The 24,330-nt window shown below is 39.5% G+C and overlaps 1 protein-coding gene across 2 annotated transcripts in view; it reads left to right on the forward strand.

The window, feature by feature from the left end:
* Positions 1 to 22,744, forward strand: part of CCP110 (centriolar coiled coil protein 110kDa) — a 28,472-nt gene extending 5,728 nt beyond the window's left edge. Inside the window, exons 3-14 of one of the 2 annotated variants that reach the window (XM_006875952.1) lie at positions 7,909 to 9,601; positions 12,521 to 12,651; positions 13,158 to 13,335; positions 13,867 to 14,006; positions 14,280 to 14,396; positions 16,651 to 16,752; positions 16,931 to 17,047; positions 18,060 to 18,133; positions 18,662 to 18,724; positions 19,359 to 19,418; positions 19,912 to 19,997; positions 22,669 to 22,721. In XM_006875952.1, the coding sequence (XP_006876014.1) occupies positions 7,909 to 9,601; positions 12,521 to 12,651; positions 13,158 to 13,335; positions 13,867 to 14,006; positions 14,280 to 14,396; positions 16,651 to 16,752; positions 16,931 to 17,047; positions 18,060 to 18,133; positions 18,662 to 18,724; positions 19,359 to 19,418; positions 19,912 to 19,997; positions 22,669 to 22,721 (2,814 nt within the window). Of the gene's footprint in view, positions 1 to 7,908; positions 9,602 to 12,520; positions 12,652 to 13,157; positions 13,336 to 13,866; positions 14,007 to 14,279; positions 14,397 to 16,650; positions 16,753 to 16,930; positions 17,048 to 18,059; positions 18,134 to 18,661; positions 18,725 to 19,358; positions 19,419 to 19,911; positions 19,998 to 22,668 lie in introns of both variants that reach the window. The other variant, XM_006875953.1, reaches the window with a different exon arrangement.
* The last annotated feature ends 1,586 nt before the right edge of the window (positions 22,745 to 24,330 follow it).

Below are 24,330 nucleotides of genomic sequence, written 5' to 3' on the forward strand. Positions count from 1 at the left end.
GGAACCCTATACAGGGTCAGAACCAACTCTATGACACTTAACAACAACAAAAATAAATCTAATTATGACTTTTGAAAAATAAATATGAAATATGAAATTTTTATATGAGAATAATTTCCATTGCTTAAACCAATGAATATGTTAATGGGTTTCATGAATATGTTCCCTTTTGCTTTAGTTTGGTCCTGAGTTAGTGTCTAAGCTATTACACTGGTTGTATTGTTTATTGAGTAATACTTGGAAACCATTGTATGTCTTGGGATTTGGAAGATAAAACAGGTGTGCCATATAGCCAAGGGAAAAACAAGCATGTACAAAAACAACATGAACATATTTTAATATTTTAGAATTCAAGTATTATACCAGCTAACTGTATACTTGCATAATCTTTAGCAGCCATCCTTTTTTTTTTTTTTTTAATCTTTTGAGCATTTAAGATTTGTATGCAAAACAGACATTTTTTTTTTCTGTTGGATCCCCTATGTATACAGTTTTCCTTAGCTTAATTTATCAAAATTTTACCTATTTTGCCTATCCCAAAACACACTATTTTTTGCCTATCCCAAAACACACTATCATGTTACCATTTTTAACCGATCATCAGATAGTGTAATTGAATTTTGTTTTAATTAATTTGATTTTAAGTTGAAATACTTCTTATTTCTGAATACTGCTAACTTCAAGATTGGCAATTCAAACCCACCAGCTGCTCCGTGAAAACCATACACAGGGTCACTATTAGTCAGAACTGACTCTGACATTTAACAGCAAGAAGTAATGGAAGTTGTATGTCTGAGCAATATTTACTATAATTTGCTTATTGTATAGAGGGAGTTTAGCTTAAATCCGGAGTAGGCATCTCAGAGGCAGAATCCCTATTATTTAATTTGTTCTTATTGTTGTTGTTAAGTGTCATCGAGTTGATTTTGACCACAGCGACTCTGTATAGGGTTTTCGAGGAGCCACTGGTGAGCTTGAACTGCTAATCTTGCTGTTCAAACTGACTTTGCAGTCCAGCGCATTAACCCACAGCACCACCCCAGAACTCCGTTATTGAATTATATTTGCGTAATCAGTATCCTGCGTCAAGGTGGTCTCTGTTGAGAGGGCATCATTGCATAACAACAACAACTCATACATTGGCATCCTGAGATGATAGCTCTCACTGGAGAAATAGTTGGTGACATTAATAGCATATAAGCAGAGAAAAGTTCAGGAAAATGCTTCTATTCTGAGATTAAATGGCTCATACGTATGGTGTCTGATGTGGCATTGGGATAAGCACTAGACTGCTAACTGCCAGGACAGTGGTTCAGACACACCAGTCACTACTTGGAAACCCCAAAAAATGCTGTGAGTCAGAACTGACTCTACAGCACTTAACAACAATAGCCATGTATGTAAATACACACACACACACACAGACACATATGAGGGACTTCAAAAGTTCGTGGAAAAATTCCATTATCTTTTTTTTTTTTTTTTAATGTTTTATTGTGAATTATGTGATAGTTTACATGGGAGAACATTAGTTTCACATTCATCCTATCATATATCATTTCATTGCCATGGTTACAGTCCCCTCCATGCGTCATCAGCCAACCAAAGGGTATACCCTGCAAGCCTGCCCTCTGGTCGTCAGCACACAGCCCCTCTCCCTCTCTGTGTCTAAAGTCCCCAGCTACTCTATCTCTCCACCTCATTGTCTCTGCCTCTATCTCTGGCGTCACTGCTTCTCTGGGTAGGGTCCCGCACGCACTCCACTCTTCTCCCTTGATGGTCCCAGGGACCTCTGCTCCCAGACTGCAAAGTTAATCACTCCCCTCCTTGATACAAAATATCTACCTTTATATTTCCAACCCTCACAGTCAGTCCTGATAGCAATTATTCACTATTATATCACAAGAGACCTATCCGCATCTCCTTTCATCAGCCCTGCCTAGACAGATTGGATACTACTCAGTGGAGATTCTACTTTCCTCCATGCCCTCTGGATCTAGACTCCCTCTTGAAAGCTTGTAAGCCAGTCACTTCTTGCCTTTGGAGCCCCTCAACTTTGGGTAGCCAATGTCCAAGTTGCCCATCCCTGTCTATCCTGTGTATGGAGGGGGTCCATTATCTTTTAATTCCATTTTTCCGTGAGTTTTTTGAAACCCTCTCATAGGTATGTGTGTGTTTACATATATGTACATTAGGAGCCCTGGTGGTGTTGGGCTGCTGACTGCAGGTTGGCTGGGAGAAAGATGGGGCGATCTGCTCTTGTAAAGACTGACTGTATCAGAAATCCTTGGGAGCAGCTGGACTCTGTCCTGTAGTCAGGATTGACTAGATGACAGTTAGTTTAACCTGTGTCTATATGCACATGCGTATGAAAATTCCCCAAACCAAAACCACTGCCCTCAAGTCACTTCCACCTCAGTGACCCTGTAGGACAGAGTCCAACTGCTGCTGAGACTATAATTTAAGAAAAAATATATAGTGTACTGAGTGAAGGTTTATGTTCAATAAATTATCATAGTTTCATCTCAATGATTGCAACCCCCTCAATATAACATCACTCATCTGCCTCCCCCCATAGTTCTTCTTTCCATTCCTCCTCCTTTCCCAGCCCTTTTGAATTTTGTCCTTAGGTAAATGCTGCCCTTTTGATCTTGACTGGATGACCATTCTATGGTGTGTGTACCTCACTAGTGTTGTTGTTTCCCCCTGTATACCTGTCTATTGCTGAACTGAAAATTGAGTCAAGACGGTAAGTTCAGCTCCAGACCTGAAGGGTGACCAAGGACTGTAGTTACAGGGTTCTACCAGTCTCTGTCTGACCAGTGAGCTTTTTAATGAGTTTGATGGTTTTTTCCACATTTTCTCTCACTCTATCCAGAGACTGATGTGTCTTCAATTTTCTTCACACTCACTTCCTCCGGACAGGGAGAGACCAATAGTTACTTGCACCTTCCTTATAGGGCTGCTTTTGAGCTGCTAGTTCCCAGATGCTACTCACCATAGTCGGGTGTTTGGTACATTGTGTTTGTGGACTATGTTATGCCAAATAACTGTGGTATTTCCTGAGATTATGGTCCTGAACTCCCAGACCCAGTAACTCATTCTCTTAAGGTGTTTGGTCACATCTAAAAATTTTTATAGTTTTGCCCCCTATATATGCTCCCCACATTCATGGATATGTTTCTAGTAAAGGTAAATACTTTTATACAAATATCCTCTGTTGTTAAGTGCCATCAAGTTGGTTCTGACTCATAGCAACCCTGTATAGAGTTTCCAAAGAGCTGCTGATGGACATGAACTACTGACCTTGTGGTTAGCAGTCTGGTGCTTATCCTACAGCACCACACCAGGACTCCACAAATACCTTGTCAAACCTTTATATATTTGTGGGTCTACTCCCAATATATTTGTGGGTCTACTCCCACTCTCCCTTCCACATCCATTCAGCCTGTGGCTCTGTCTATGGACCCACCTGTAGATCACTGTTATTGGAGGGTTATATATATAACAGTATTTCCTTCTGTTATCATTAACTCTTTTTTTTTTTTTTCTTTTTCAGTATTGTGAGGTTTTAGTGTTTATCCTCTGCCCTTATTTGAATTTGCTGAAAATAATTTAAAATCTTGAGAGAGTTCAATTATTTATTTTTTAAAACCATATTTACCTCTGTTTACTTTGTTATTTTTTCCATCTCCCCCCGACACGCCCTGTAACCATCTACTTTTGTCTTTGTGTGTAAGATGTGTCTCTTGTAAATAACAGATGGAAGAATCTTGTTTTCTTATTCATTCTGCTATCGCTGTCTCTTGACAGGTGCATTGAATCTATTCACATTCAGTGTAATTATCACTCAGTATAAACTGACTGCTGTCATTTTGCACAGTGGTTTTTTGTGATGCTGTTGGTTTGTTTCACATAGTTTTCTGTGCTGAGTTCATTTGCTTGAGGGTTTTCATTTCATTTTCTTCATTTCTGATGTTAATGTCTACTACATCTTTCTGATTTTCCTCTTTTTTATTTTGATGTGAAGGTGTATTCATTTTATTTGCTGTCACCCTATAATACATTTTCCCCCCGATTTAAAACAGTCTATTTTTTCTCTAAATGTACTTCTTGGCATTTGGAAGTTCTATGTCTACACTATTCCCTCTTTTTGTTTTGTAGATGACTTCATTATAAATTGGTATCTGTGGTGTCCTATATATATAGTCTTGTAAGTTTGTTTAACTTGAAATAACTTCTGTATCTGGATTGAGTTCTGGGTGGTGTTGCCATGTGGGTTAATATCAGGTTGTTGTCTGCAGTTGTTGCTTCTCAGTTCAAAGAGCATCCTTTAGTGTTTTTTGCATAGTTGATCTTGTTATTACAAATTCTCTTGATTTCTGTTTATCTGTAAATGTCCTAATTTTCACCATCGTATTTGATGGACAGCTTTGCTGGGTATATGATTTTTGGTTGGCAGTTTTTTTTTTTTCTTTCAGCGTTTTGTGGATGTCTTCTTGCCTGCATAGTTTCTGTTGAGAAATCAGTGCTTAGTGATTTGGGTTCTTGTGTGTAGGTAACTTTTTGTTTCTCCTGAGCTGCTCTCAGGATTCTTTCCTTGTCTTTGATTTTGGAAAGTTTGATTATGATATGTCTTGGTGACTTTCTTTTGGGGTCTATCCTGTGTGGTGTTCTTTCAGCTTGTTGTATGCTTGTCTTCTCATCTTTCATGTGGTTTGGGAAGTTTTGCTTCAACAACTCTTCAACAATTTTCTCTGTGCTTTTTATTTTCCTGTTCTGGAATTACAGTCATCCCAAAGTTGTTCCTCTTTATGGTGTCCCACATAACTCTTAGGCGTTCTTAACATTTTTTCATCCTTTTTTCCGATTGTTCTTCTAGCTTACTAGCACTGAGAGATTTATCTTTAAGCTCATTAACTCAGGCTTCCATTGCTTCTAATTTACTCCTTTGCCCTTTTAATGTATTGCTGATTTCTGAAATCTTAGAATTAATCTTCTGAATTTTAAATTGCAGGTTTTGTATTGTTTTTAAATTTGCATTTATTTTGTGTTTGTTCTTATAGTGTTTGCCTGAATTCTTCTAAAGTTTTTTTCATGCTTTCTTTGATCTTTCTGGCAGTAATTTGTAGCTACCTAAATATCATTCTTTTGAATTCTTTTTAAGTAAGTGCCATTACATTTTCTTTGTCAGAAACGTTTTTGCATCTGTATCTTGGCCATTTGTTTGAGCCATTCTTTGTTGTTTCTTCATGTGAGCTAAAATTGTCTGTTGTCTCTGAGACCTTTTGGTGTTTTCATAGTTGTATTTAATTGATGATTGTATGTAAGTGTCTTCTCGTGCTTGCACAAACTACCTCCTGTGAGTATAGTTAGAGAATGGAGGGTTGTCCACTGTTCTTGTTCACTGTTCGTGCACCTCAGTTTAGGGTGGCTTTAGCTGGTGTTGACCACTACCTATAGTTGATCAGGTAGTATAGGAGCTGGTATTAGCCCTTGTCCTGTGGATGGAGCTGCAGAGGGCATGGTTGTGGCTGTGCTGTATGGATACAGTGCTGTCTCCTGTTGGGTTGGAAAGAGAAGAGACTGCCCCCCCCCCACACACACACACCAGGAGGCAAAACAGAGTAAACAAGCAAGCAACCAACACTGAAAAGACAAGATAATGAAGGAGAAAAAAGAATTAAAGCCAGGCAGAGATCACAAAAATATCATATAATATAAAAAAAGAGAAAAGAGGTACTGAAAAAAGGAACTATAGAAAATCAAATCAAAGGAATAAATAAAAATCATGCTTACTAAAACCAGGGAGAGGGAAGATGAGAAGAGAGAGTAGTAAAGAAAGATCAAAAGGGAAAACAATAAAGAAGAGAGGAAATGAGAAGTAAAGAAGGAAAAACAAAATCAGAGATAGAAAGGATAAAATGTGAGGGAATGGAAAGACAAGAAGGAGGAGAAAGAATAAACAAACAAAAACAATGAAATCACAAAAGGAAAAAACCAAACCCGAAAAAGGAAGGAGAGAAAAAACAAAAAAAACCCCAGCTCTTGGTCCAGAGAATAGAACAAACACTCTGGAGAGTTCCTGAAAGCCAAGGACCTCACCAGATGGGTGTGGGAGGGATGAGACAGTGAAGCTCTGGCCCTCGGGGGAGTTCCCATTGGTGGCCTCTGTGTTATGTGTCCATGTTCAGGACAGTCAGTCCAGAAGTAGTTTGTGGCGGCCCTTTATGGAGCTGGTTTCAGGATCTGTTAGGACCGCAGAGTTCATGCTGGTCTGATAGCTCTGTGGGTTCTGTAGAGCCTGAGTCAAGTCCACAAGCTTCAAGATGTCACGTGGTGTCTGGTCATTTGCTCACCAGTCCGTTGCCCTCTCGTTGTTCCTGTGCGCCCTCTTCTCCCAGCAAGCACTCAATCCCCCTCTCCTCCGAAGCTCAGGGCCCAGGATTTCTATCTGTTTCTCTTCTGTTTGGTATCTCATATCTTTGTTGTAGAGAATTTGTGTAGTGCGTCTGCCTGGGCCCCCATCTTACCAGAAGTTTTCCCTTTAACTCTTGAGACCTCCCCATGAGATTATAAATCGTTATAGGAGGAGACAGCCCCAACTTTCTCCCATAGTGGGACTGTGGGTTTGAACTGCTAACCTTGTGGTTAGCAGGCCAGTGCTTAACCTACTGTGTTACCAGGCTCCTTACATGCTCCTTACATGTAGGCACATATATTTGTATCAGACTAGATAAGTTCCTTTTTATCCTTTCATCTTGTTTAATAAATATAGACTGCCATAAGCAATAGATGTTTGAGTCCCATGTGAAATAGGACACCATTGAATATATTTTGTTGTTGTTGTTAAGTGCTGTCAAGTCGGTTCGGACCCATAGCAACCCTGTATAGGGTTTCCAAGGAATGACTGGTTAGCTTGAACCGCTGACCTTGTGGTTCAAACCGACTATGCAGTTCAGTGCATTAACCTACAATGCCACACCAGGACTCCGTATTTCTCATGGTAGAGGTGAATGAAACTCTACAGCCATGCCTCATTTTATCGCACCCCTTAGATTTTGAGTTTTCCACAAATTTTCACTGTGTCATGCCAAGTTCAATAGCATGTGCTCACTTCGTGTCTCTGTCACATTTTAGTAACTCTCACATTTCAAACTTTTCCATAAGACTATTGCACACTTAAAATACTACAATGCAGTGTAAAGATAACTTTCGTATTCGCTGGGATACCAAACAATTCATGTGACACGCTTTATTGAGATTTCTGCTTTATTGTGGTGGTCTAGAACCACACCTGCAACATCTCCCGAGTATCCTTGTATAAAAATGAATGAGCTCTTGCCTCATGGGTAGTAGTAAGAGCTGCTTCCAAGAGTGCAGGGATGCCCACAAGCCATTTACTACTTAGATGTGGCCAATTGCTCACACACAGTTATGTGAGTAGAATAAAATCCTAATGTCAACTTTTTATTTTTACCTTGGGTGGGAAAGATGTGTGATGGCTTGTTTTTATCCCTCCTCCCACTAAAAATTACATATCTACACACACACTCAGAAACACATACATTTTCAAGAACATTTTTGCTCCCTTATGACTATGACTATATGTTGTTGTTGTTAAGGGTCATCAAGTTGGTTATGACTCATAGCGACCCTGTATAGAGTTTCCAAGGAGCAGCTGGTGAGCTTGAACTGCTGACCTTGCAGTTCAAACGGCTTTGCAGTCTGGCGCATTAACCCACAGTGCCACACTGGGACTCTTAGGCCATCTTAATTGACTTTTGTTTGTGTTTTTACTTATCAGAACTCTGAATCTGTGATTTCAGTTACATTTTTATAAAATATTGAAACCAAAGGCTTTTTTATTCGATGAGAAAATGTTAATTGTTAAATTTTCTTTTTCAGGTTAGAAAAGCACCTATTGCCAGTGACTTTGATCAGTGGGAGACGGAAACAGTTTACTCTAATTCAGAAGTCCCACACTTGAATGTTCCTGCTACATTTCCAAATAACTTGCCAAGCCCTCCTGCACAATGTACTTCAAAAAGGTTTGAAACAAAACCTGGAATTTTGCGTTTGGGTAATGAGGACCAACTTCAGTGTAATGGAGTCGACTTAGCTAGTGACTCAGAAGGATCCAGTTCCCTGAAGCAATGTGATGGCTCAGACATTAGCCACACAAAAAATGAACCTTCTCCAAAGACCTGTTCAGCAACCCCACCAGAAACTCTAATTTCTGATAGTCTCTCCCCGCAAAATGAAGCACAGGATCCAACCATTTTGGAAGAAGTCACTCTGGACCCCTACATAATGAGTCTTCAAAAACTGATGAAAAAATCAAAGGAATATATAGAAAGAGAACAGTCTCGACGCAGCCTGGGAAGTAGTGCGAAGAGGAGTTTTAATGAGAGTCATTCTGACCAAGAAAATGATGCTGGAAAAGTACAGACAGCGGACTTAACTGTTCAAGATGCTGATGAGGAAACAAACATACCTGGAAAGGAGAAAGGTCAGTGGCTAGGTAAACACTGCAGCTCAGCGATTCTTGACAAACCAAGCCTTAATAAATCAAATGTCCTCCTCCAAGGTGCTTCCACTCAAGCTAGCAGCGTGAGCCCGTCCGTTCTGACTAGCTTTTCTAAAGTGGACCTGCCTAGACAAGCTGACCATCCCACTGTTGTAGATTCTGATACTGATGTCAAGGTCATTCCCACTCTTGTTCCTGAAAGTCATGTTAGCAAAAATCTCACTGGTTCCTATGCCAAATTACCTAGTCCAGAGCCAAGCATGAGTCCTAAACTGCATCGAAGACGTTCTAGGCCATCATCAGCATGTCATATACTTATAAATAATCCTATAAATGCCTGTGAATTAAGTCCAAAAGGAAAAGTACAGACAGTGGACTTAACTGTTCAAGATGCTGATGAGAAAACAAACATACCTGAAACTGTGCCAAAGTTTCCCGTGGATTTAACTGGAGCACATTCAAGCAAGGTTTATGACAGCAAAAATGCGTCCGAAGTCGTGGCCGAAACGGCTCTAAGTAAATCAAAGCAGGTATGTCAGTCTTCAGGAAATCAACTCGTAAATAAAGTCATTCATGGACTCGATCCTGTGGAAGGTCAGCTGCCATCTGATGGGAGAGGACCACATAAAATGGACAGCAGCTGTACGGCAGTACTGAGTTCGCATGACCCACATGGTACCAACCAATGTATAATGAGTCAGAACTTTGGGAGTGTGAGTGGCCTTCAGCCAGCCAGTGTGCTTGAGAAAACCTCCTGCACTTTACAGATGGAACTGAACAAGTCTTACGATGTAAAGAACCCGTCTCCCTTACTGATGCAAACCCAGGATAGTAAGCAGCAGATGGACACACCCACAGTGTCCTGTAGGAATGAAGAGCTTTTGGAAAACAGTTTTGAGAAAGTTAAGCGGAGATTAGATTTAGAGATTGATAGCATGCAGAAAGAAAACTACCCTTATGTTATAACAACTGGAATAACTGATCAGGAAAGGCAACCTTTGTTGGAAAAAAGATACCCTAAGGGCCCTGTGTGCATCAACAAGAATAAAATATTAGAAAAGAGTTCAAAAGGTAAGGAACCCTTGACGTGTTAATGCCTATAAAATAGATGGTACCTTTAATACTTTCTGTAGACATTTAAAAACAAAAGAGCTTATTTTTGTATGTTCATTGTTGTTAAGTGCCGTGGAGTCACTTCGGACTTGCAATGACCCTGTATAGAATTTCTGAGTGACAGCTTGGAGGGTTTGAATCTCTGATCTTGCAGTTCAAACTGACTTTGTGGCCCAGCACATTAATCCACAGTGCCACTTGTTGTTGTTGTGTGCCGTGGAGTCGCTTCCAACTCATAGCAACCCTGTACAGGGTTTCCGAGGCTGTACATCTTTATGGGAGCAGAAAGCCTCATCTTTCTCCCATGGAACAGCTGGTAGTTTTGAACTGCTAACCCTGAGGTTAACAGCCCAATTCGTAACCACTCCGCTACCAGAAAGGGTATTGAATTGCCTTTATCATATTAGCATATAGTTCCTAAACACAAAACCCCAAACCCACTGTTATCAAGTTGATTCTGACTCGTGGTGACCTGATAGGACAGAGTGGAACTGCCTCATTGGGCTTCCAAGGGCGTCACCTGTCTGCGAGCAGACTGCCACATCTTTCTCTCACCGAGAGGCCGCTGAGTCCTGACCACTGCCTTTTCGATTAACCATGTGCTTAACCATTGACTGTTTATTGCCATTTGATAGATTTTCTTTTCTTTAATAACTGCTCTTCTTTAAATTAGGAAGCTTTCATAATCCACTTAGTATGTCAGAGGATATTATTAGTGACTTAGGAAACAAAGTTCTTGCATGAAACATCACACCTCATTTCAATCCACTGTAAAATACGGTCTTTGGAAGTGTGCTTTCTAACGCTCTTGTCAGCTTGCTGTTTTATTTGCTTGGAGACTTTTATGTGGTTGGTCCTTTAGGAAACACTAACATCCAATTGTTAGAGAAAACATTACAAATGATACTTCGAATGGTGACACAAGAATGATTTATTGATAAAAATGTTTTACATTGTCTTCTGTTGTGTCTGTGTGGCATTAACAGCATCATTATGCCTTTGTTGTCATGGTTAATAATCCTTTGTCACTGATACGGAAAATGTAATCAAGTAGGTTAGTCTTTAGACATAGACATTTCAGCTCTTATCATCTTAAAGAACCTCATGTTCTGTAAAATTTCATACTAAACACAACAAGGCTAATGGGAAAAAGTTGAGGCAGATTGCTTAAACCCTGTTCAACCAAATAAGGAGTGGAATAAAATCAACAATCAGTACCTGGGCACCAACTTGGATCCCTTAACTAGACAACATAGTGTGGCTAGAGGTTGCCACAGTGACTGTTCACAGTACCCAAAGCCTGTGTGTGGCAATGAGCAGCGCCAATGGACATAGAGAGTGATGGGTGATGAGACCAGTCATGGAGACTGGTGGGCATCTGCCAGTGGGCACAGGGGGCAGTGCAGTATGCCGAGAGCTTCCCAGAGCTGGGGTGGGAGCCCCGGGGACAGGCGGTCATTTGTAAAGTTGGTGAGATTGGGATAGAGTGGGCTCCTGCTCGCAGTTCAGTGGTTGAACTGAGGGGCGTTGCCTTTTCTTGTGAAAGGTTATAATTCTATGCTTGCTTTTCTGGCTCCCCTTTGCCTATGAAAAATTTCATGTGACTACATGAAGATTGCTGTAATGGAAGCAAATGTCCTTATTAAGAAACTATGGGAAGACTTATTGTTGAGTGCTGTCAAGTCCAGTCCTACTTGTAATGGTCCTGTGTTGTTGATTTGAAGTGCCATTGAGTCACTTGTCTCATAGCGACCCAGTATAGGGCTTCCAAGGAGTGGCTGGTGGATTTGAACCACCAACCTGTGGTGTATCAGTCCAGTAGTGTGCCTGTAGAACACAGTAAAGTTATCCCACAGGGGTTTTAAAGCTGAAACATTTCCTCTTGGTGCAGTGGATTAAGTGTTGGTTTGCTGCTTCCAAAGATTTTCGGATTTGGAATCGCTTTGAAGTAGTTTTACTGTGCAATACAGGGTCAACTGTGAATCAGATCCGACAGCAGTGAGTTTGGGGGTTCACAACAACACCAACAGCCCCTGGGGGAGCAGGCTGCCACTTCTTTGGCCTGTTGATAGTGCAATCAGCAGCAGCACTTAACAGCTACGCTACTAGAGGAAATCGTTCCATCAAGTCGGTGCTGACTCGTAGCGACCTTGTGTAGGGTTCCCAAGGAGCCACTGCTGAGTTTGAACTACCAACCTGTGGTTATCCTACAGCGGCTCCTCAGTAGGGCAGTAATAACACACAACATACTTACCTTCACTGAAGATCATAGATTGTATCATTGGAAAAGGATTGCTTGGATTTAGGTGAATTACAGTGAATTATAATGATTCTTTGAGTTTAAATGAAATATAATGCACACTATATCTGTGAAATACTTGGTAGTTCAACATTTCAATAATGTTTCACCACTTTCTTTTCATGAAATTACATAATCATAATGATTTTCGTAAATATTTTAGTTAGTTATTAAAAGATATCTGGATTTTTAATACCTAGTATTTTTTGGAGCCTCAAGCTGTTAAAGCTTTATACCAACCAAAGGCTTGTACTTTAGAAAGCAAAACAAACCTATATACATAAATGATGCTTGAGAAGGACAAGAATCAAAGAGAAGCACATGAAGATATGTACGAGACTCTTAGCTGAATGTAGGTCTTGGCAACATCTGTTCAGACCCTGATTTCAGCAATAGCCACTAAATATGGGCTGATGTGTAAAACAAGTGGCAAAATGAGAATGTGGTATATCTAAATCATGTGACGTCAGGTTAAGGAATACTGAAGACAGAAGCGTATCTTAACTTGAAGGTATAAAATATAAGATGTTAACATTGTAGTGAATTTTCTTAATTTGAGGGCACATGTTTCTTTTCAGAGTGTGAGGAGGTCTTAAAAAGCAAGATGTTAGCTTTTGAAGAAATGCGGAAGCGACTAGAAGAACAGCATGCCCAGCAGCTCTCACTACTCATAGCTGAGCAGGAGAGGGAACAGGAAAGATTGCAGACGGTGAGGAATCACAACATAGGTGTGTGAGCTGGGGAGTGAAATTGTAGGAGATGCCCATCGACTTGGCAAGTCTGCGTGTCTTAATGTAAAGAGGCCACAGTTTTTTGCTTTATTGAGGCCATTGATTTTAAAGCTTGTGTAACATATTTACTTCCCAATTGTCATGTTTATTTAGATCCTGACCTAAAAGTAATTGCATACTTTATTATTTAAGAAAGACACCTGATTAAATCCTTGATTCAAAACAATGACAATTTAAAAAAAGATAGAAATGTCAAAATGCACATTCTGCAAGAACTATATCATGAGAAGAAGGACACTTGTTTAAAGATGATTTTACTTAATGAAATACAATTACACTGCCATTGTTTTATTTGAGCAAAGGAAACCTTAAAGTGAACAGTTTTTTGCTGGTAATTACACAGACTTTTGGTCGAGCTGAAAACCATCGTATTTTGTGGTATCGTTGAACAGAAGACCTAGCATGTTAAACTGTTGGTCTGCAGGAAATAGAAGAGCAGGAGAAAATGTTAAAGGAGAAGCAGGTGGTCCCAGCAGGCACCTCTGCGCTTGATAGCAGCCATGCACTGGAGCTAGAGTGGAGAAAAATCGGTGGCTCTGGGTTGCTAGAAACGATGCTGTCTCAAGTGGACACACTCCATACTTCAAGTTCAAATCATTCTGGTAATTGTGATCATTTGGGGGTGGGCAGACTGAAAATTTTTAGTTCTTTCATTAAGTAATTCCATGGTTGGGCCCTGCTATTTGTCAGCTGCTTAGTAGTCCGTAAAAAAAAAAAAATGGTACCAGCAGATCAAAGAGCAGTAAGCAGGTATTCATGAGAGAAGACCACCTCAGTGAGGAAATACCAGTGGCCTTGGCTCCAAGGGCAGCCTTTGTGTGTTCATGCACAGGGGACATGCTTCGATTGGGAGCGCAGTTTGCTGTGTGGCCCAAGTGATCTTGAATTACATCTAATGCCCCAGTCTCTCTCTGTAAGGGATAATCTTCACATCTTCAATTATCCTGAGCTGCTGTTTGTGTGGAAAAGATCCATCTGGTACCTAAGCTGAAGTCCATCAATATTTGAAGTCTGCGCATGGATCAGTTTCAGGGGCACTTGTTATTTTTAATGTGTGTCACGGTTGCTTGTTTGAATCTTCTGTATGTTCAGCCTCGATGCCATCAAGTGTGTATATATGGCTATTTCTCTAGGTTTCCTGAATTCTACCCTGCAGCACAGCTTTGGTGCTGCAAACGAGTCACCATTCTACCTCTGGGGATCCTCAACTAGTGGTTTGACCAAAATCTCAGTAATCAGAACTTTTGGAAGGGCCAAAACTAGATGGTCTCAGGTGGGCAAATTTATTTATACTTTCATAAGTATGTATATTTCTTAAGAGTGACATTGTCTTGGGTTGTGCAAACGAGTGTTGTGTTTGTTCTTGCCATGCATCAAATTGCTGCTATTAGAGATGACACTGTGTAGAGCATACAGATATAAAGGAAATGAGTGATTCTTGTTATCTCTAGTTGGGAATTTAGTTAAGTTGATTTAATTAAAGAAAAAGAATCTTGGGTTTTTATGCTCAGATTCTTAAAACTTTTTGTCTGTTTTTCTCGCCTAGGTTTTCAGTCCAGACGTACAAGGAAAATTCAACAAAATAAGCGCTGTGGCAAAAGGGTTTCTCACTCGCCGACTTCTGCAGACTGAGAAGCTGAAGCAGCTTCGACAAACTGTGAAAGTAAGGTGGCTGTGGTGACGAGCTGGCAAGAGAGTCGTTAAAAATTTAGGCACTTCAAACATTTTCTTAGACCCTGTAAAACAGCAGTTTTAGAAAACTCTTCATCTTATTCAGATAATCTATGCAATAAATATTAAATAGTATGCAACTAAAGTCATTTGTATATTTTGAGTTTTTTTGTCTACTTACAAGTGAGCACTCTTTGACTTCTTAATGTTCTTAGCAATTTCTGTTATTTGGGGACTTTGGTTGCAATGCCCACCATGGAACAGCACTCTGCCACTTCGTCCTCTCTCCTGTTATCATTTGCGCCTTTGCGCCTGTCCCTTCTTGCCTTCTGAGTTTTATCCCTGGGCAAATGCTGCCCCTTTGATATCCTGTATTTGATTGTTCTTAGGGGTGCATACCTCCTTGGTGTAGATGTTCACCGTATAGGCCTATACAGCATGTGGCTGAATGTTGAGTCATGAGGGTGAGTTCAGTTCTGGGCCTGAAGCGTGTCTAGAAGCTATAATCTCAGGGTCCCACCATTTCTGTCAGACTAGTAAGGCTTTTTTATTATTTTGAGTTTTCTTCACATTTTTCTCCCACTCTCTCCAGGAGCTCCTAATGTGATCCCTTTTAGAGCAGTCAGTAGTGGTAGCGGGGCGCCATCTAGCTCTGATGGTTTCGGCTTGTGGAGACTGAGGTTCATGTGGCCCATCAGTCCATCAGATGAATTGTTTCTGTGCATCTTTGTTTGTCTTCACTCCTCTTTGCTCCTGATAGGAAGAGACCAGTAGTTACACTTCAGATGACTGCTCACGAGCTATTAAGACGCCAGTCACTACTCACCAAAGTAGGATGGAGAACACTGTCTTTGTAGACTCTATGCCAGTTGACCTTGAGGTCCCCTGAAACTATAATCCTCAGCCCCCCAAGCTTGGAGACTCTTTCCTTCAAGGTGTTTTGTTATAGCTAAGAAGTTTTTACAACTTTGCTCCCTCTAGACTGTATCCATGGGTATACTTACAGTGTAGGTAAATGCATATGAAGAAATAGCTTCTGTCATATCTATTTACATATATTCATAGGGGAAGTCCCATTCATTTCCCACCTCTGTTCAGTTTAAGTATCTATCCATAATCTACTCATAGTTTATTGTTATTACAGGATTGAGTATACAGTATTATTTATCTTTGTTGCCTTTAACTCTCGAGCTCCTCCAAGTGTCATTCTTTGCCTAGATAATTTTGGGTGGTGGTGGTGGTTGTGTGCCGTGGAGTTGGCACCTGTATAGTGTTTCTGAGGCTATAAGTCTTTACAGATCATCTTTTTCCTGTGGAGCGACTAGTATATTTGAACCGCTGACCTTGCACTACTACTTCTGTGCTACCAGGGCTCCCTTTTGTTGTATATTGCTTCCCCTTCACCCAAGTTAATACTAGCCTTCTAGTTAGTCACTTACCGTACCTTCCCCCCTCACCCATGGTGACCTTCAACGAGAGATTCTGTGTGCAAACCTTTTCTTGACTTTTTACAGTAATGGTGTCATACAATATTTGCCCTTTTGTGATTGACTGATTTCACTCAGCATGATGTTCTCTCAGTTTATCCCTGCTGTGAAGTATTTATAGCTTCCTCACTATTCGTTAATGTTGCACAGTGTTCCGTTGTGAGTGTGTACCATGGTTTGCGTATCCGTTCATTTGTTGTTGAACACTTAGGTTGTTTCCACCATTTCGCTGTTGTGACTACTGCTGTAGTAACCATGGGTGTGCATGTCTGCTGGTGTCACAGTTCGTTCTCTAGAGGACGTACCTAGTAGTGAGAATGCTTGACCATATGGCGTTTCTATTTTTTAAGGAAGCACTTACTGTTTTCCACAGTGGTGGCACCATTTTGCAGTCCAACCAGCAGTGTGTGAGGGTCCCAGTCTCTCCACACCCTCATCAGCATTTGTTGTTTTCTGTTATTGTGAACTTTGCTCTTACTGCTTGTGTGAGATGGGAATCTGATTGTTGTTTTGATGTGTATCTCTCCAGTGGCTAATGATCAAGGGCATTTCTTTATGTTTGTTGATTGCCTGTATGTCTTCTTTGATGAAGTGAGTTCTGTTCATATCCTCTACTCTTTTTTTTTAATTGGATTGGGGTTTTTTTTTTGTTGTTCTTCATAATTTTGGATTGTCTGAGATGAAGAGCAAAAGGAAAACCCAGTGAAAATGGATCTTTATGAAAACATGTTTTCAGAAGGACCGTATTCTTTTTTTCAGGATACCATGGAATTCATGAAAAGTTTTCAGTCCGAAGCCCCATTAAAGAGAGGCGTTGTTTCTGCACAAGATGTCTCTCTTCAAGAACGAGTGTTAGCGCAGGTAATCACAGCCTGGAAGCGCCCCAGAAATGGAAGCATTCTACTTCTCTCCCTTCATAATAAGTTTAAGTGAAAACTTTAACCTTTTACACCAAATGACAGAAATGTACGTAGGATTACTGACCTCTGACCTCATTTTTTTTTAAATGGATGCAATACTTTCTTCTTTTTGAACCTAGTTGCGAGCTGCCCTGTATGGTATTCATGACATATTCTTTGTAATGGATGCAGCTGAAAGAATGTCTATTCTGCACCATGATCGAGAAGTCCAAAAAGAGAAAATGCTCAGACAAATGGTATGCTCTGTGATTTTCTAATGAATAAGGTTCTTCTAGGTTTGGTTGAGATTGTTACTGTTGTTAGCTGCCTGTCATTCTGACTCCATATAAAACAGAATAAAACACTGTCTGATTCTGTGCCGTCCCCACTATGAGTTACGTATAAGACGTCCATGATCAGTGGGATTTTCATGTGCTGAATCTTGGAGATCGATTGCCAGGACATTCTTCCTAGTCTTCTTAGTCTGGAAGCTCCCCTGAAATCTGTCCATGGTGATTAACCCTTGAGGAGCATTGACTGGCATTGAACCTGGACCTCCCATATCGAAGGCAAGAGTTCCAGCACTGCGCCCAGAGGCTTGGGGTAATTGATAATGACTTCATCATCCTCCCTAGAGTTAGTCAGGGTAGATAACTTTCAGGCCTGCCAGCAACATTTCAATCTGTAGTGAGATTTAAAAGAAATTGCTGTAAGAACTACATATTGTTTCCTACTGAATTTTGGCGTTAAAGCTTTGCCTATTGCTCAATTGGCTTATGAAAACCTGTCAGCTCCAATTGGTTGAGTTTTCTTGAAGCTATCATGTTTTGTGTTCTGTTTAAAAGTCAGAGCTAGAAAACAGGCTCCAGATTAATTAGAAATTTAGCAGAGTGTTGGACCTCTGTGGTTCAATCAATGTTCTTTGTTGTGCTGACAAAGGAAAAAAACAACAAAATCTGTATTATTTCCTTGGGGAAAATCAGAGAATTATTTGTGTAAAACTCAGATTACTTCACTTACTATAGAGAAACCTTAAGTTAAAGTTGAGAAACTTTTCAATGCAGTTGGATATCATCCTCTGATAGGTTGTTGTTGCAGTGTGCCGTCAAGTCAGTTTCCAAGAGCGACTGATGGGTTGCAACTGCTGACTTTGCAGTTACCAGTCCAGTGCTTATTGTGTAGCACCACACCAGGGCTCATCCTGTACTACATAGAGTGGTATTCTTGGTACTGCTAGAGCTGTATGTTGTATGTATTTTTGTTTTAAAGGATAAAATGAAAAGCCCGCGAGTAGCTCTTTCAGCTGCAACACAGAAGTCTCTTGATAGGAAGAAGTACATGAAGTAAGTTTTTCGTGTGGTGCCACAGTAGTTTCATTATGATCAAACCAATTAGGTTCCGTTTCCTGTTACCTGCTTATGGACTTACATTAGAAGTAAAAGAGTTTTCCATAGCTGAACTCATAGAAATCCCTTTTTCAGGTAGAGATTGCTGAAATCAGGTAGTAGTAACTTAATCTTTGTTAATGAGTAAATTTGTCCAGCATTCAATTGGTATAATTAATAGCCAGTCAAAAAAACCTTAAAAATAGTTAATCCTCATGTTTAGTGTTTTAATTTTCTCTCCTAAATATATTCCATTTCTAGTAGCCGGAAGACTTCAGAGGAGGAAAAAAAATTAATGGCAAGAATAACTAACTTTTTAAAATTATGTTTTGAAGGAACTCTTTAGTACACTTACTGTCAGTCTTTAAGTGGTACACCAGCATTTAAATGATGATTTAGCCTTTGAACCTGTGTCACATTGCATTTGTAAGCATGCTTTTTTCTCCTTTCTCTAAATACATTGTTTGTGTCCCTTTATTGTGCTAGAGCTGCTGAAATGGGAATGCCAAATAAGAAAATTTTCCTTAAACAAAATCCTTCTGAAACAAGGTGAGAAAAATTGCTCAGCTAGGGATTATTATTAATTTTTTTTTCTCATAAAAGGAAATTTTCTATATCCCGAGCGTGCTGCTGTTGGCTTTACATCAATAGCATGCGTTCCCTGCTGGGTTGGATGGAGGATTGCAGGCTCAGGATCCCCAGCAGCACCTGGTCCTGTGCTTGGTCACGTGTCAGGTCAGATGCTCATGGAACTTTGGTGCAGGACGAGCCGTCTCTGGCAGAAACTTGAGCCCCATATGTCCTGAGTTCAGTGCGCAGTCCAGGGCATCTTTGATACTGCTGACCTACTTTCCACGTAAAACAAGAGTGATCGTTTCCTCTTTCAAATGTTTGAGAAGACCAGTTGACTTTTGTAAGGAATATAAATAAAACATTCAAAAGCTCACGGATTAATGCTTAACATTAGACAGTTGTTTCCTGATACCAACCTCAGGTTTAGGCTCTTGTGAGCAAAATACCAGTGCCATGCTTCTGTACTTTCATGAATGTGCTTTGCTTTGCGGCATACAGAGACCACATCATTGCACAGATACTTCCACCTCATCCACTGAAAGAACATAGTGGGGGTCAGGGGAATGGAATTTACCCTTTGGAGTTCATTTTTTATTTGCTTTGTCAACAGAGTCCTTCAGCCAAACCAAGGACAGAATGCACCTGCTCATAGGCTACTTAACAGACAAGGGTAAGAGTGCCGCCTGTATAGCATATAGGAAGATTCAAATCAAGACTAGCTTTCACTGGAGAAACCTTCTGTGCTCTTTCCATGAAGGGTAGCTGGCTTCCAAATGTGCTGTCTTTTATAGCATTAGAAAGAGCCTTAGTGTCTTTCTAGATTTCTTTTGTCTTCAAAGACAACCTGCTGGGTATACTGTTGTGTGTTATACTTTGTCATCTTATGTTGGCATGTTTGTACCATCCACTTCATACCATTTAACTCATTATTGAAACAAAATCCCCATTGTAAGTGTCATAAAAGCTAGTTTCCAACAAAGAGTAAGCCAGTGGGCCCATTGAAGCGCAAGTCTAGCTTCCTTCCCACGTATGTGCTTGAGCCTTAAATCCTTTCCGGCTCGTTCACACACTGACCAGCTGAGACAATGTGGGTGCTTTCTTTGACTGTTGAACCCTTAGACCTGAATGCAAGTGACATATTCATTTTTTTTATATTCAATTAGAACCCCTAAGACATCAGTGAAGGGGGTTGTGCAAACTAGACAGAAGCCTTCACAGAGCAGAGTGCCTAGCAGAGCGCCTGTTTCAGGTGTGTAGAACGTGAGTCCCTGAAGCCCACTCAGTGGAGAGACCCGCACAGGCTGTCCCTACCTCAGGCCATGCACATGGGATCTAGCGTTTGTCTTTGCTTGCCACCATAAGTATGGCATATTCACAGTCATTCCTCTTAGTGATAGCTCGTGTGAGGTTTTTTGTGGCGGTCAAAAGATCTTAGTAAAACTGTGGTGTCAATCTTGATTTCTATAATAGTTTCATGAAAAACTATGTATTTTTTCATTCTAAAAATTTATAGATTTATGTAGCGTAAATTCAGAACAAAACAAACTCCCCACATTTTTATAAACAAGTAAAATATAAACATTATGTGATGTCTGTGCTGTTCTAAATCTAACCCTGTCTGGTAAGCTTTGGGAAAGTGTATTGCCCAGAAATCTTTGTATGTGCCGTAAGGGGTGAACAATTTCTCCCTCTGACTGAGATCTCCTGTGAATATGCCAAGTGGGAGGGAGTTGGTTTTTTTTTTTTTAATTATTATTAATCCTTTTCTCAGTAAGAAACTTGAGCTAAATCTCTCCAAATGGCCATTATTTGAGAACTATTTAAGGGCTAAATTTTACAATGTATAAAATTGTATTTTATGGTGGCAAGAAGACAGATTCCATGTTGAGCTAATCCACACCTTTTTATCTAATGCTTCAATATTCTTTAGATGTGCTTATTAAGACCTTCTGATATGCTCACTAAAAATTCTCTGATCTAGTAAAATTGCTTGAAAATGCTTCGCTTGATCCATAGCACTACTATTCTACACATTTAACAGACACCTAAATTAATCAGCAGGCATTCTGGCATTAAAGATTAAACCTTTAATCATTTCTAATCTTCCCACTAGTTTACAATTAGATGTACTTCAAGATTTTTCAAAAAACTGTTTTCTTTCAAATTGAGCGGGAACCAACAGCCAGAGACATCTGTCATGTTACTATCATTTGGTCATGTTTATTCAAAACGAATAAAGTATTGATCCTCGCTTGAAATGTGCTTGTATTTTGCATGTATGTAGTGAATACAGCCGATACTGTTGCATGCACGTGCAGTAATGTGAAAGGCCATCTTTGGGAAGTCCCTGTAAGTGACTGTTTATGGACTTGTAAATGGGATTCCATTCCTGATGACCCTGCTTGCTCCAGAGGCAGGCACTCAGCTAGCAGGGAAGTTAGTCATTTGAAAGAACTCAGAGCAAACACCCGATTATGTTGCTTATGAAGTTTTAGAGAACTTTCAGATATTTTCCTGTTTTAACCACCTTAGTGTTCAATGTTGTGACCAATCTTTGCTAATTGACAAATCATCAGAAATGAGTATTGTTTTGCTAGTGATATTAAGTTTCCACATAACTGCTCTCCGTGTTCTTTGCGCATGCATTTCATCTCGGCCTTTTGTGAACCTGCAAGCCAAATACCAGTACTGGTTTTTTTTTTTTTTTTTCCCAGTAATACTCAACAGACGGTCATTGCAGCAAAAATGTACAGTGAACTTCAGTGCCTAGAACTATTAAGGCTTAATTGCACCGCAATATAATTATTAGACTAAATAAGCTTAACCTTTGAATTGATGTATACAATTAATGTGTTTCCAGACAAGCACAAAAATTCTTATTTTTGTAAAGATTTGTATACAAATGCATATTTAGACAATTGAAAGAAACTGAAGAATTTTATGCTCTTACATAAACTGAGAATTAGGATATTACTGATTAAAATTTTAACTGAATCTTAACAGAGGGCTCCATCATTTGCTCTTCAAACTAATACTTTTTCCTGCTTAGATTTCTAATAGCTTGGCTTGTGTTTTGAACAAATTTGAAATTGTGCTTTGATTTTTATATACATGGAGAACAAACCCTTTATTAAGGAATTTATAGAAAACACATTTTTATTATGATGTTACAATATCATGCTCTTCTCAGATGTTAAAGTTTGCTGCAAAGTTTATAGTTTTTTCAGGGAAATGTGATGATTCTGTAGGATAGCCGCTGGACTGCAGACCACATAGTTGGTGGTTCAAGACCACCAGCAGCTCCGTGATAGAAAGATGAGGCTTTCTGCTTCCGCAAAGATTTACATCCTTGGAAACTCAATACAAGGTTGCTATGAGTCGGAACCAACTTGACAGCACTTCACAGTTGTTTTCATAAATTAAATTTATATTTATATTCTCATATTTTTTTTTTTTTAAAAAAACCACCTATTTGTTTGTTTGATGTTTTGTGTTTGACTTGAGTTTAAAGGAAAATTCTGAAACCACTGATTAAAGCAGAATGTTGTTTTGAAGTCGGTTCTGTCTCATAGCGACCTGTGTAGGGTTTCCAAGTAGCGGCTGGTGAGTTTGCCCTGCTGACCTTAATAGGAGGTAGTATAATGTAAAATGGTTACATAGATCAGTCAGGTAGACGGGGTTTTCAGGATCTTTCATTCTTGCTCATACTTTGTGTGAGTGACTTACTCCCTTCCGCCTCTGTTTTATTATCCTTAAAATGTAGTCATAATTTCTACTTCGGATTTCTGTATCTAAGAATTAAAGAAGTTGATTTATGTTGCCTTAGTTCACTGCCTGGCATATAGTAAGCAGCCCTTAAGTGGTAGCATTATAGAAAAACTTAACATTGAGAAATAATACTAGTTTTGCTTTGATTTTAGGAGTATATGCAGGAAAAATCCAAAGAAAGCGGCCAAATGTTGCGACAATTTAAGAAGACAACATTCACTAGGATAAAAAAGGGAAGAGTTATTATCCATATTGTTTTTCCTGCCCAAGACTCTTAACTTACCCCTGAACTCGAATTTCCCAGACAAAGGGATGCCAAAGGGCTGAGCAGTTCTCTGGGTAATTCCATCAGTCCAGCGGGTCCCCACCCTACTTCCTCACATTCCTCTCCTGGTTCAGCTTGGTGGAGACAAAGTAGTATTTAGTGATTACCTCTTTTGTGTGTTTATCCTGTACTTACATAAGCTTGTTTTATATGTCCCCATGTCTGCAAAGACCCTTTTTGTAAACTTAAGGGACATTTGGTTTAGTTTACAAAATACTGAAAAGATGTGACAAATTCCAAATAATTTCTAAACATAAATTTCATTCATCTCTGCATACTGATTGCTGGATTTGACAAAACAAATCAGGTACTATTCTAGTCAAGGAGAAATTGCAGAAGAATGTTTCCCCTGATTTTGTAACTTTAAACACAGACTTGCCTCTCACTCTGCATATTCTTTGGCTGACAGTATAATTATAGGATAAAACACTGGTCTGTAGGTTGTGGGGCACCTGAAAGAGCTGCGGATCAGAAGTACACATTCCTGTCAACAGTGAGTTGCCTTCCAGAATGTTCGGTTTCACATGGATTCCCCAGGACTGTGAGAAACATTTCCACTAGATTTTTAAAAAATTCTTCACTCTGTGAAGGGAAACAGATTCAGGGAAAACGGCACAGCCTTCTTGAGAGGAGCACTTAGGAAGGAATTCAGCATTGTATTCATTTCTATAAAATGAGAATGACATGTGGCATGCAGTTATATTTTCCATTCAGTCCACATTTTTTTCTTTTTTTCTTCGTAGTCTGCTTTTTCTAGCATGCTTAATTGAGGAGAGAATAAAGGGCTATATAATATAAAAACTTCAGATTTTCAAATGGGACTGTAATACAAGGAGGCTTCAACAAGTTCCTGGGAAAATGGAATTAAGTTAATAGCATTTTCCACGAACTTTTTGAAGCCCCTCATATTGTATAACTTACATTCTGCATTACTTAAGAGGCACTAATGATTTTTTTTTTTAGTCGCTAATATGTTCATTAACAATATCAGCCAGCAAATGTTACCAAGAGAGCAAGCTTTAATGGAAGAGAATGTCACTTGTGAATTTATCAAACCATTTCCAAAAAGGGATCCGTGTTTCTCCTATAAAATTGGAATTGTGCACATTTAATCTTTCTAACTTGAATTTTAAAAAGATACTGGTATTTTGAAAATGCATGTCCTTTTAAGAATTATGGAGCTAAAGATTGTTTTCTCCAATTTTCTGTTCCACCTAAAATTTGCATCTAGCCACAGACAGTAAATAGTAATCTATATTCTGGGCAAAAACTTGGTTTTCTTTACTGAGATGTATAATTTATTTAATGAGTCAACAAGAAAATTGGAAGACAGATAACCCAAAATCGCAGTTACCATTAAAAATTTCATAGACAAAGTATAACAAATGATTATTTTTTTAATATGATAAACTTTGCTTTATCATTTTGAAAATTCAGGATACAGTTTACTCATGTTATTGGGGGTCTCCCCAGTAAGAAGGTAGATACT

Source organism: Chrysochloris asiatica, unplaced genomic scaffold (assembly GCF_000296735.1).
Source record: "Chrysochloris asiatica unplaced genomic scaffold, ChrAsi1.0 scaffold00348, whole genome shotgun sequence".
In the NCBI taxonomy this organism is placed as follows: Eukaryota; Metazoa; Chordata; class Mammalia; order Afrosoricida; family Chrysochloridae; genus Chrysochloris; species Chrysochloris asiatica.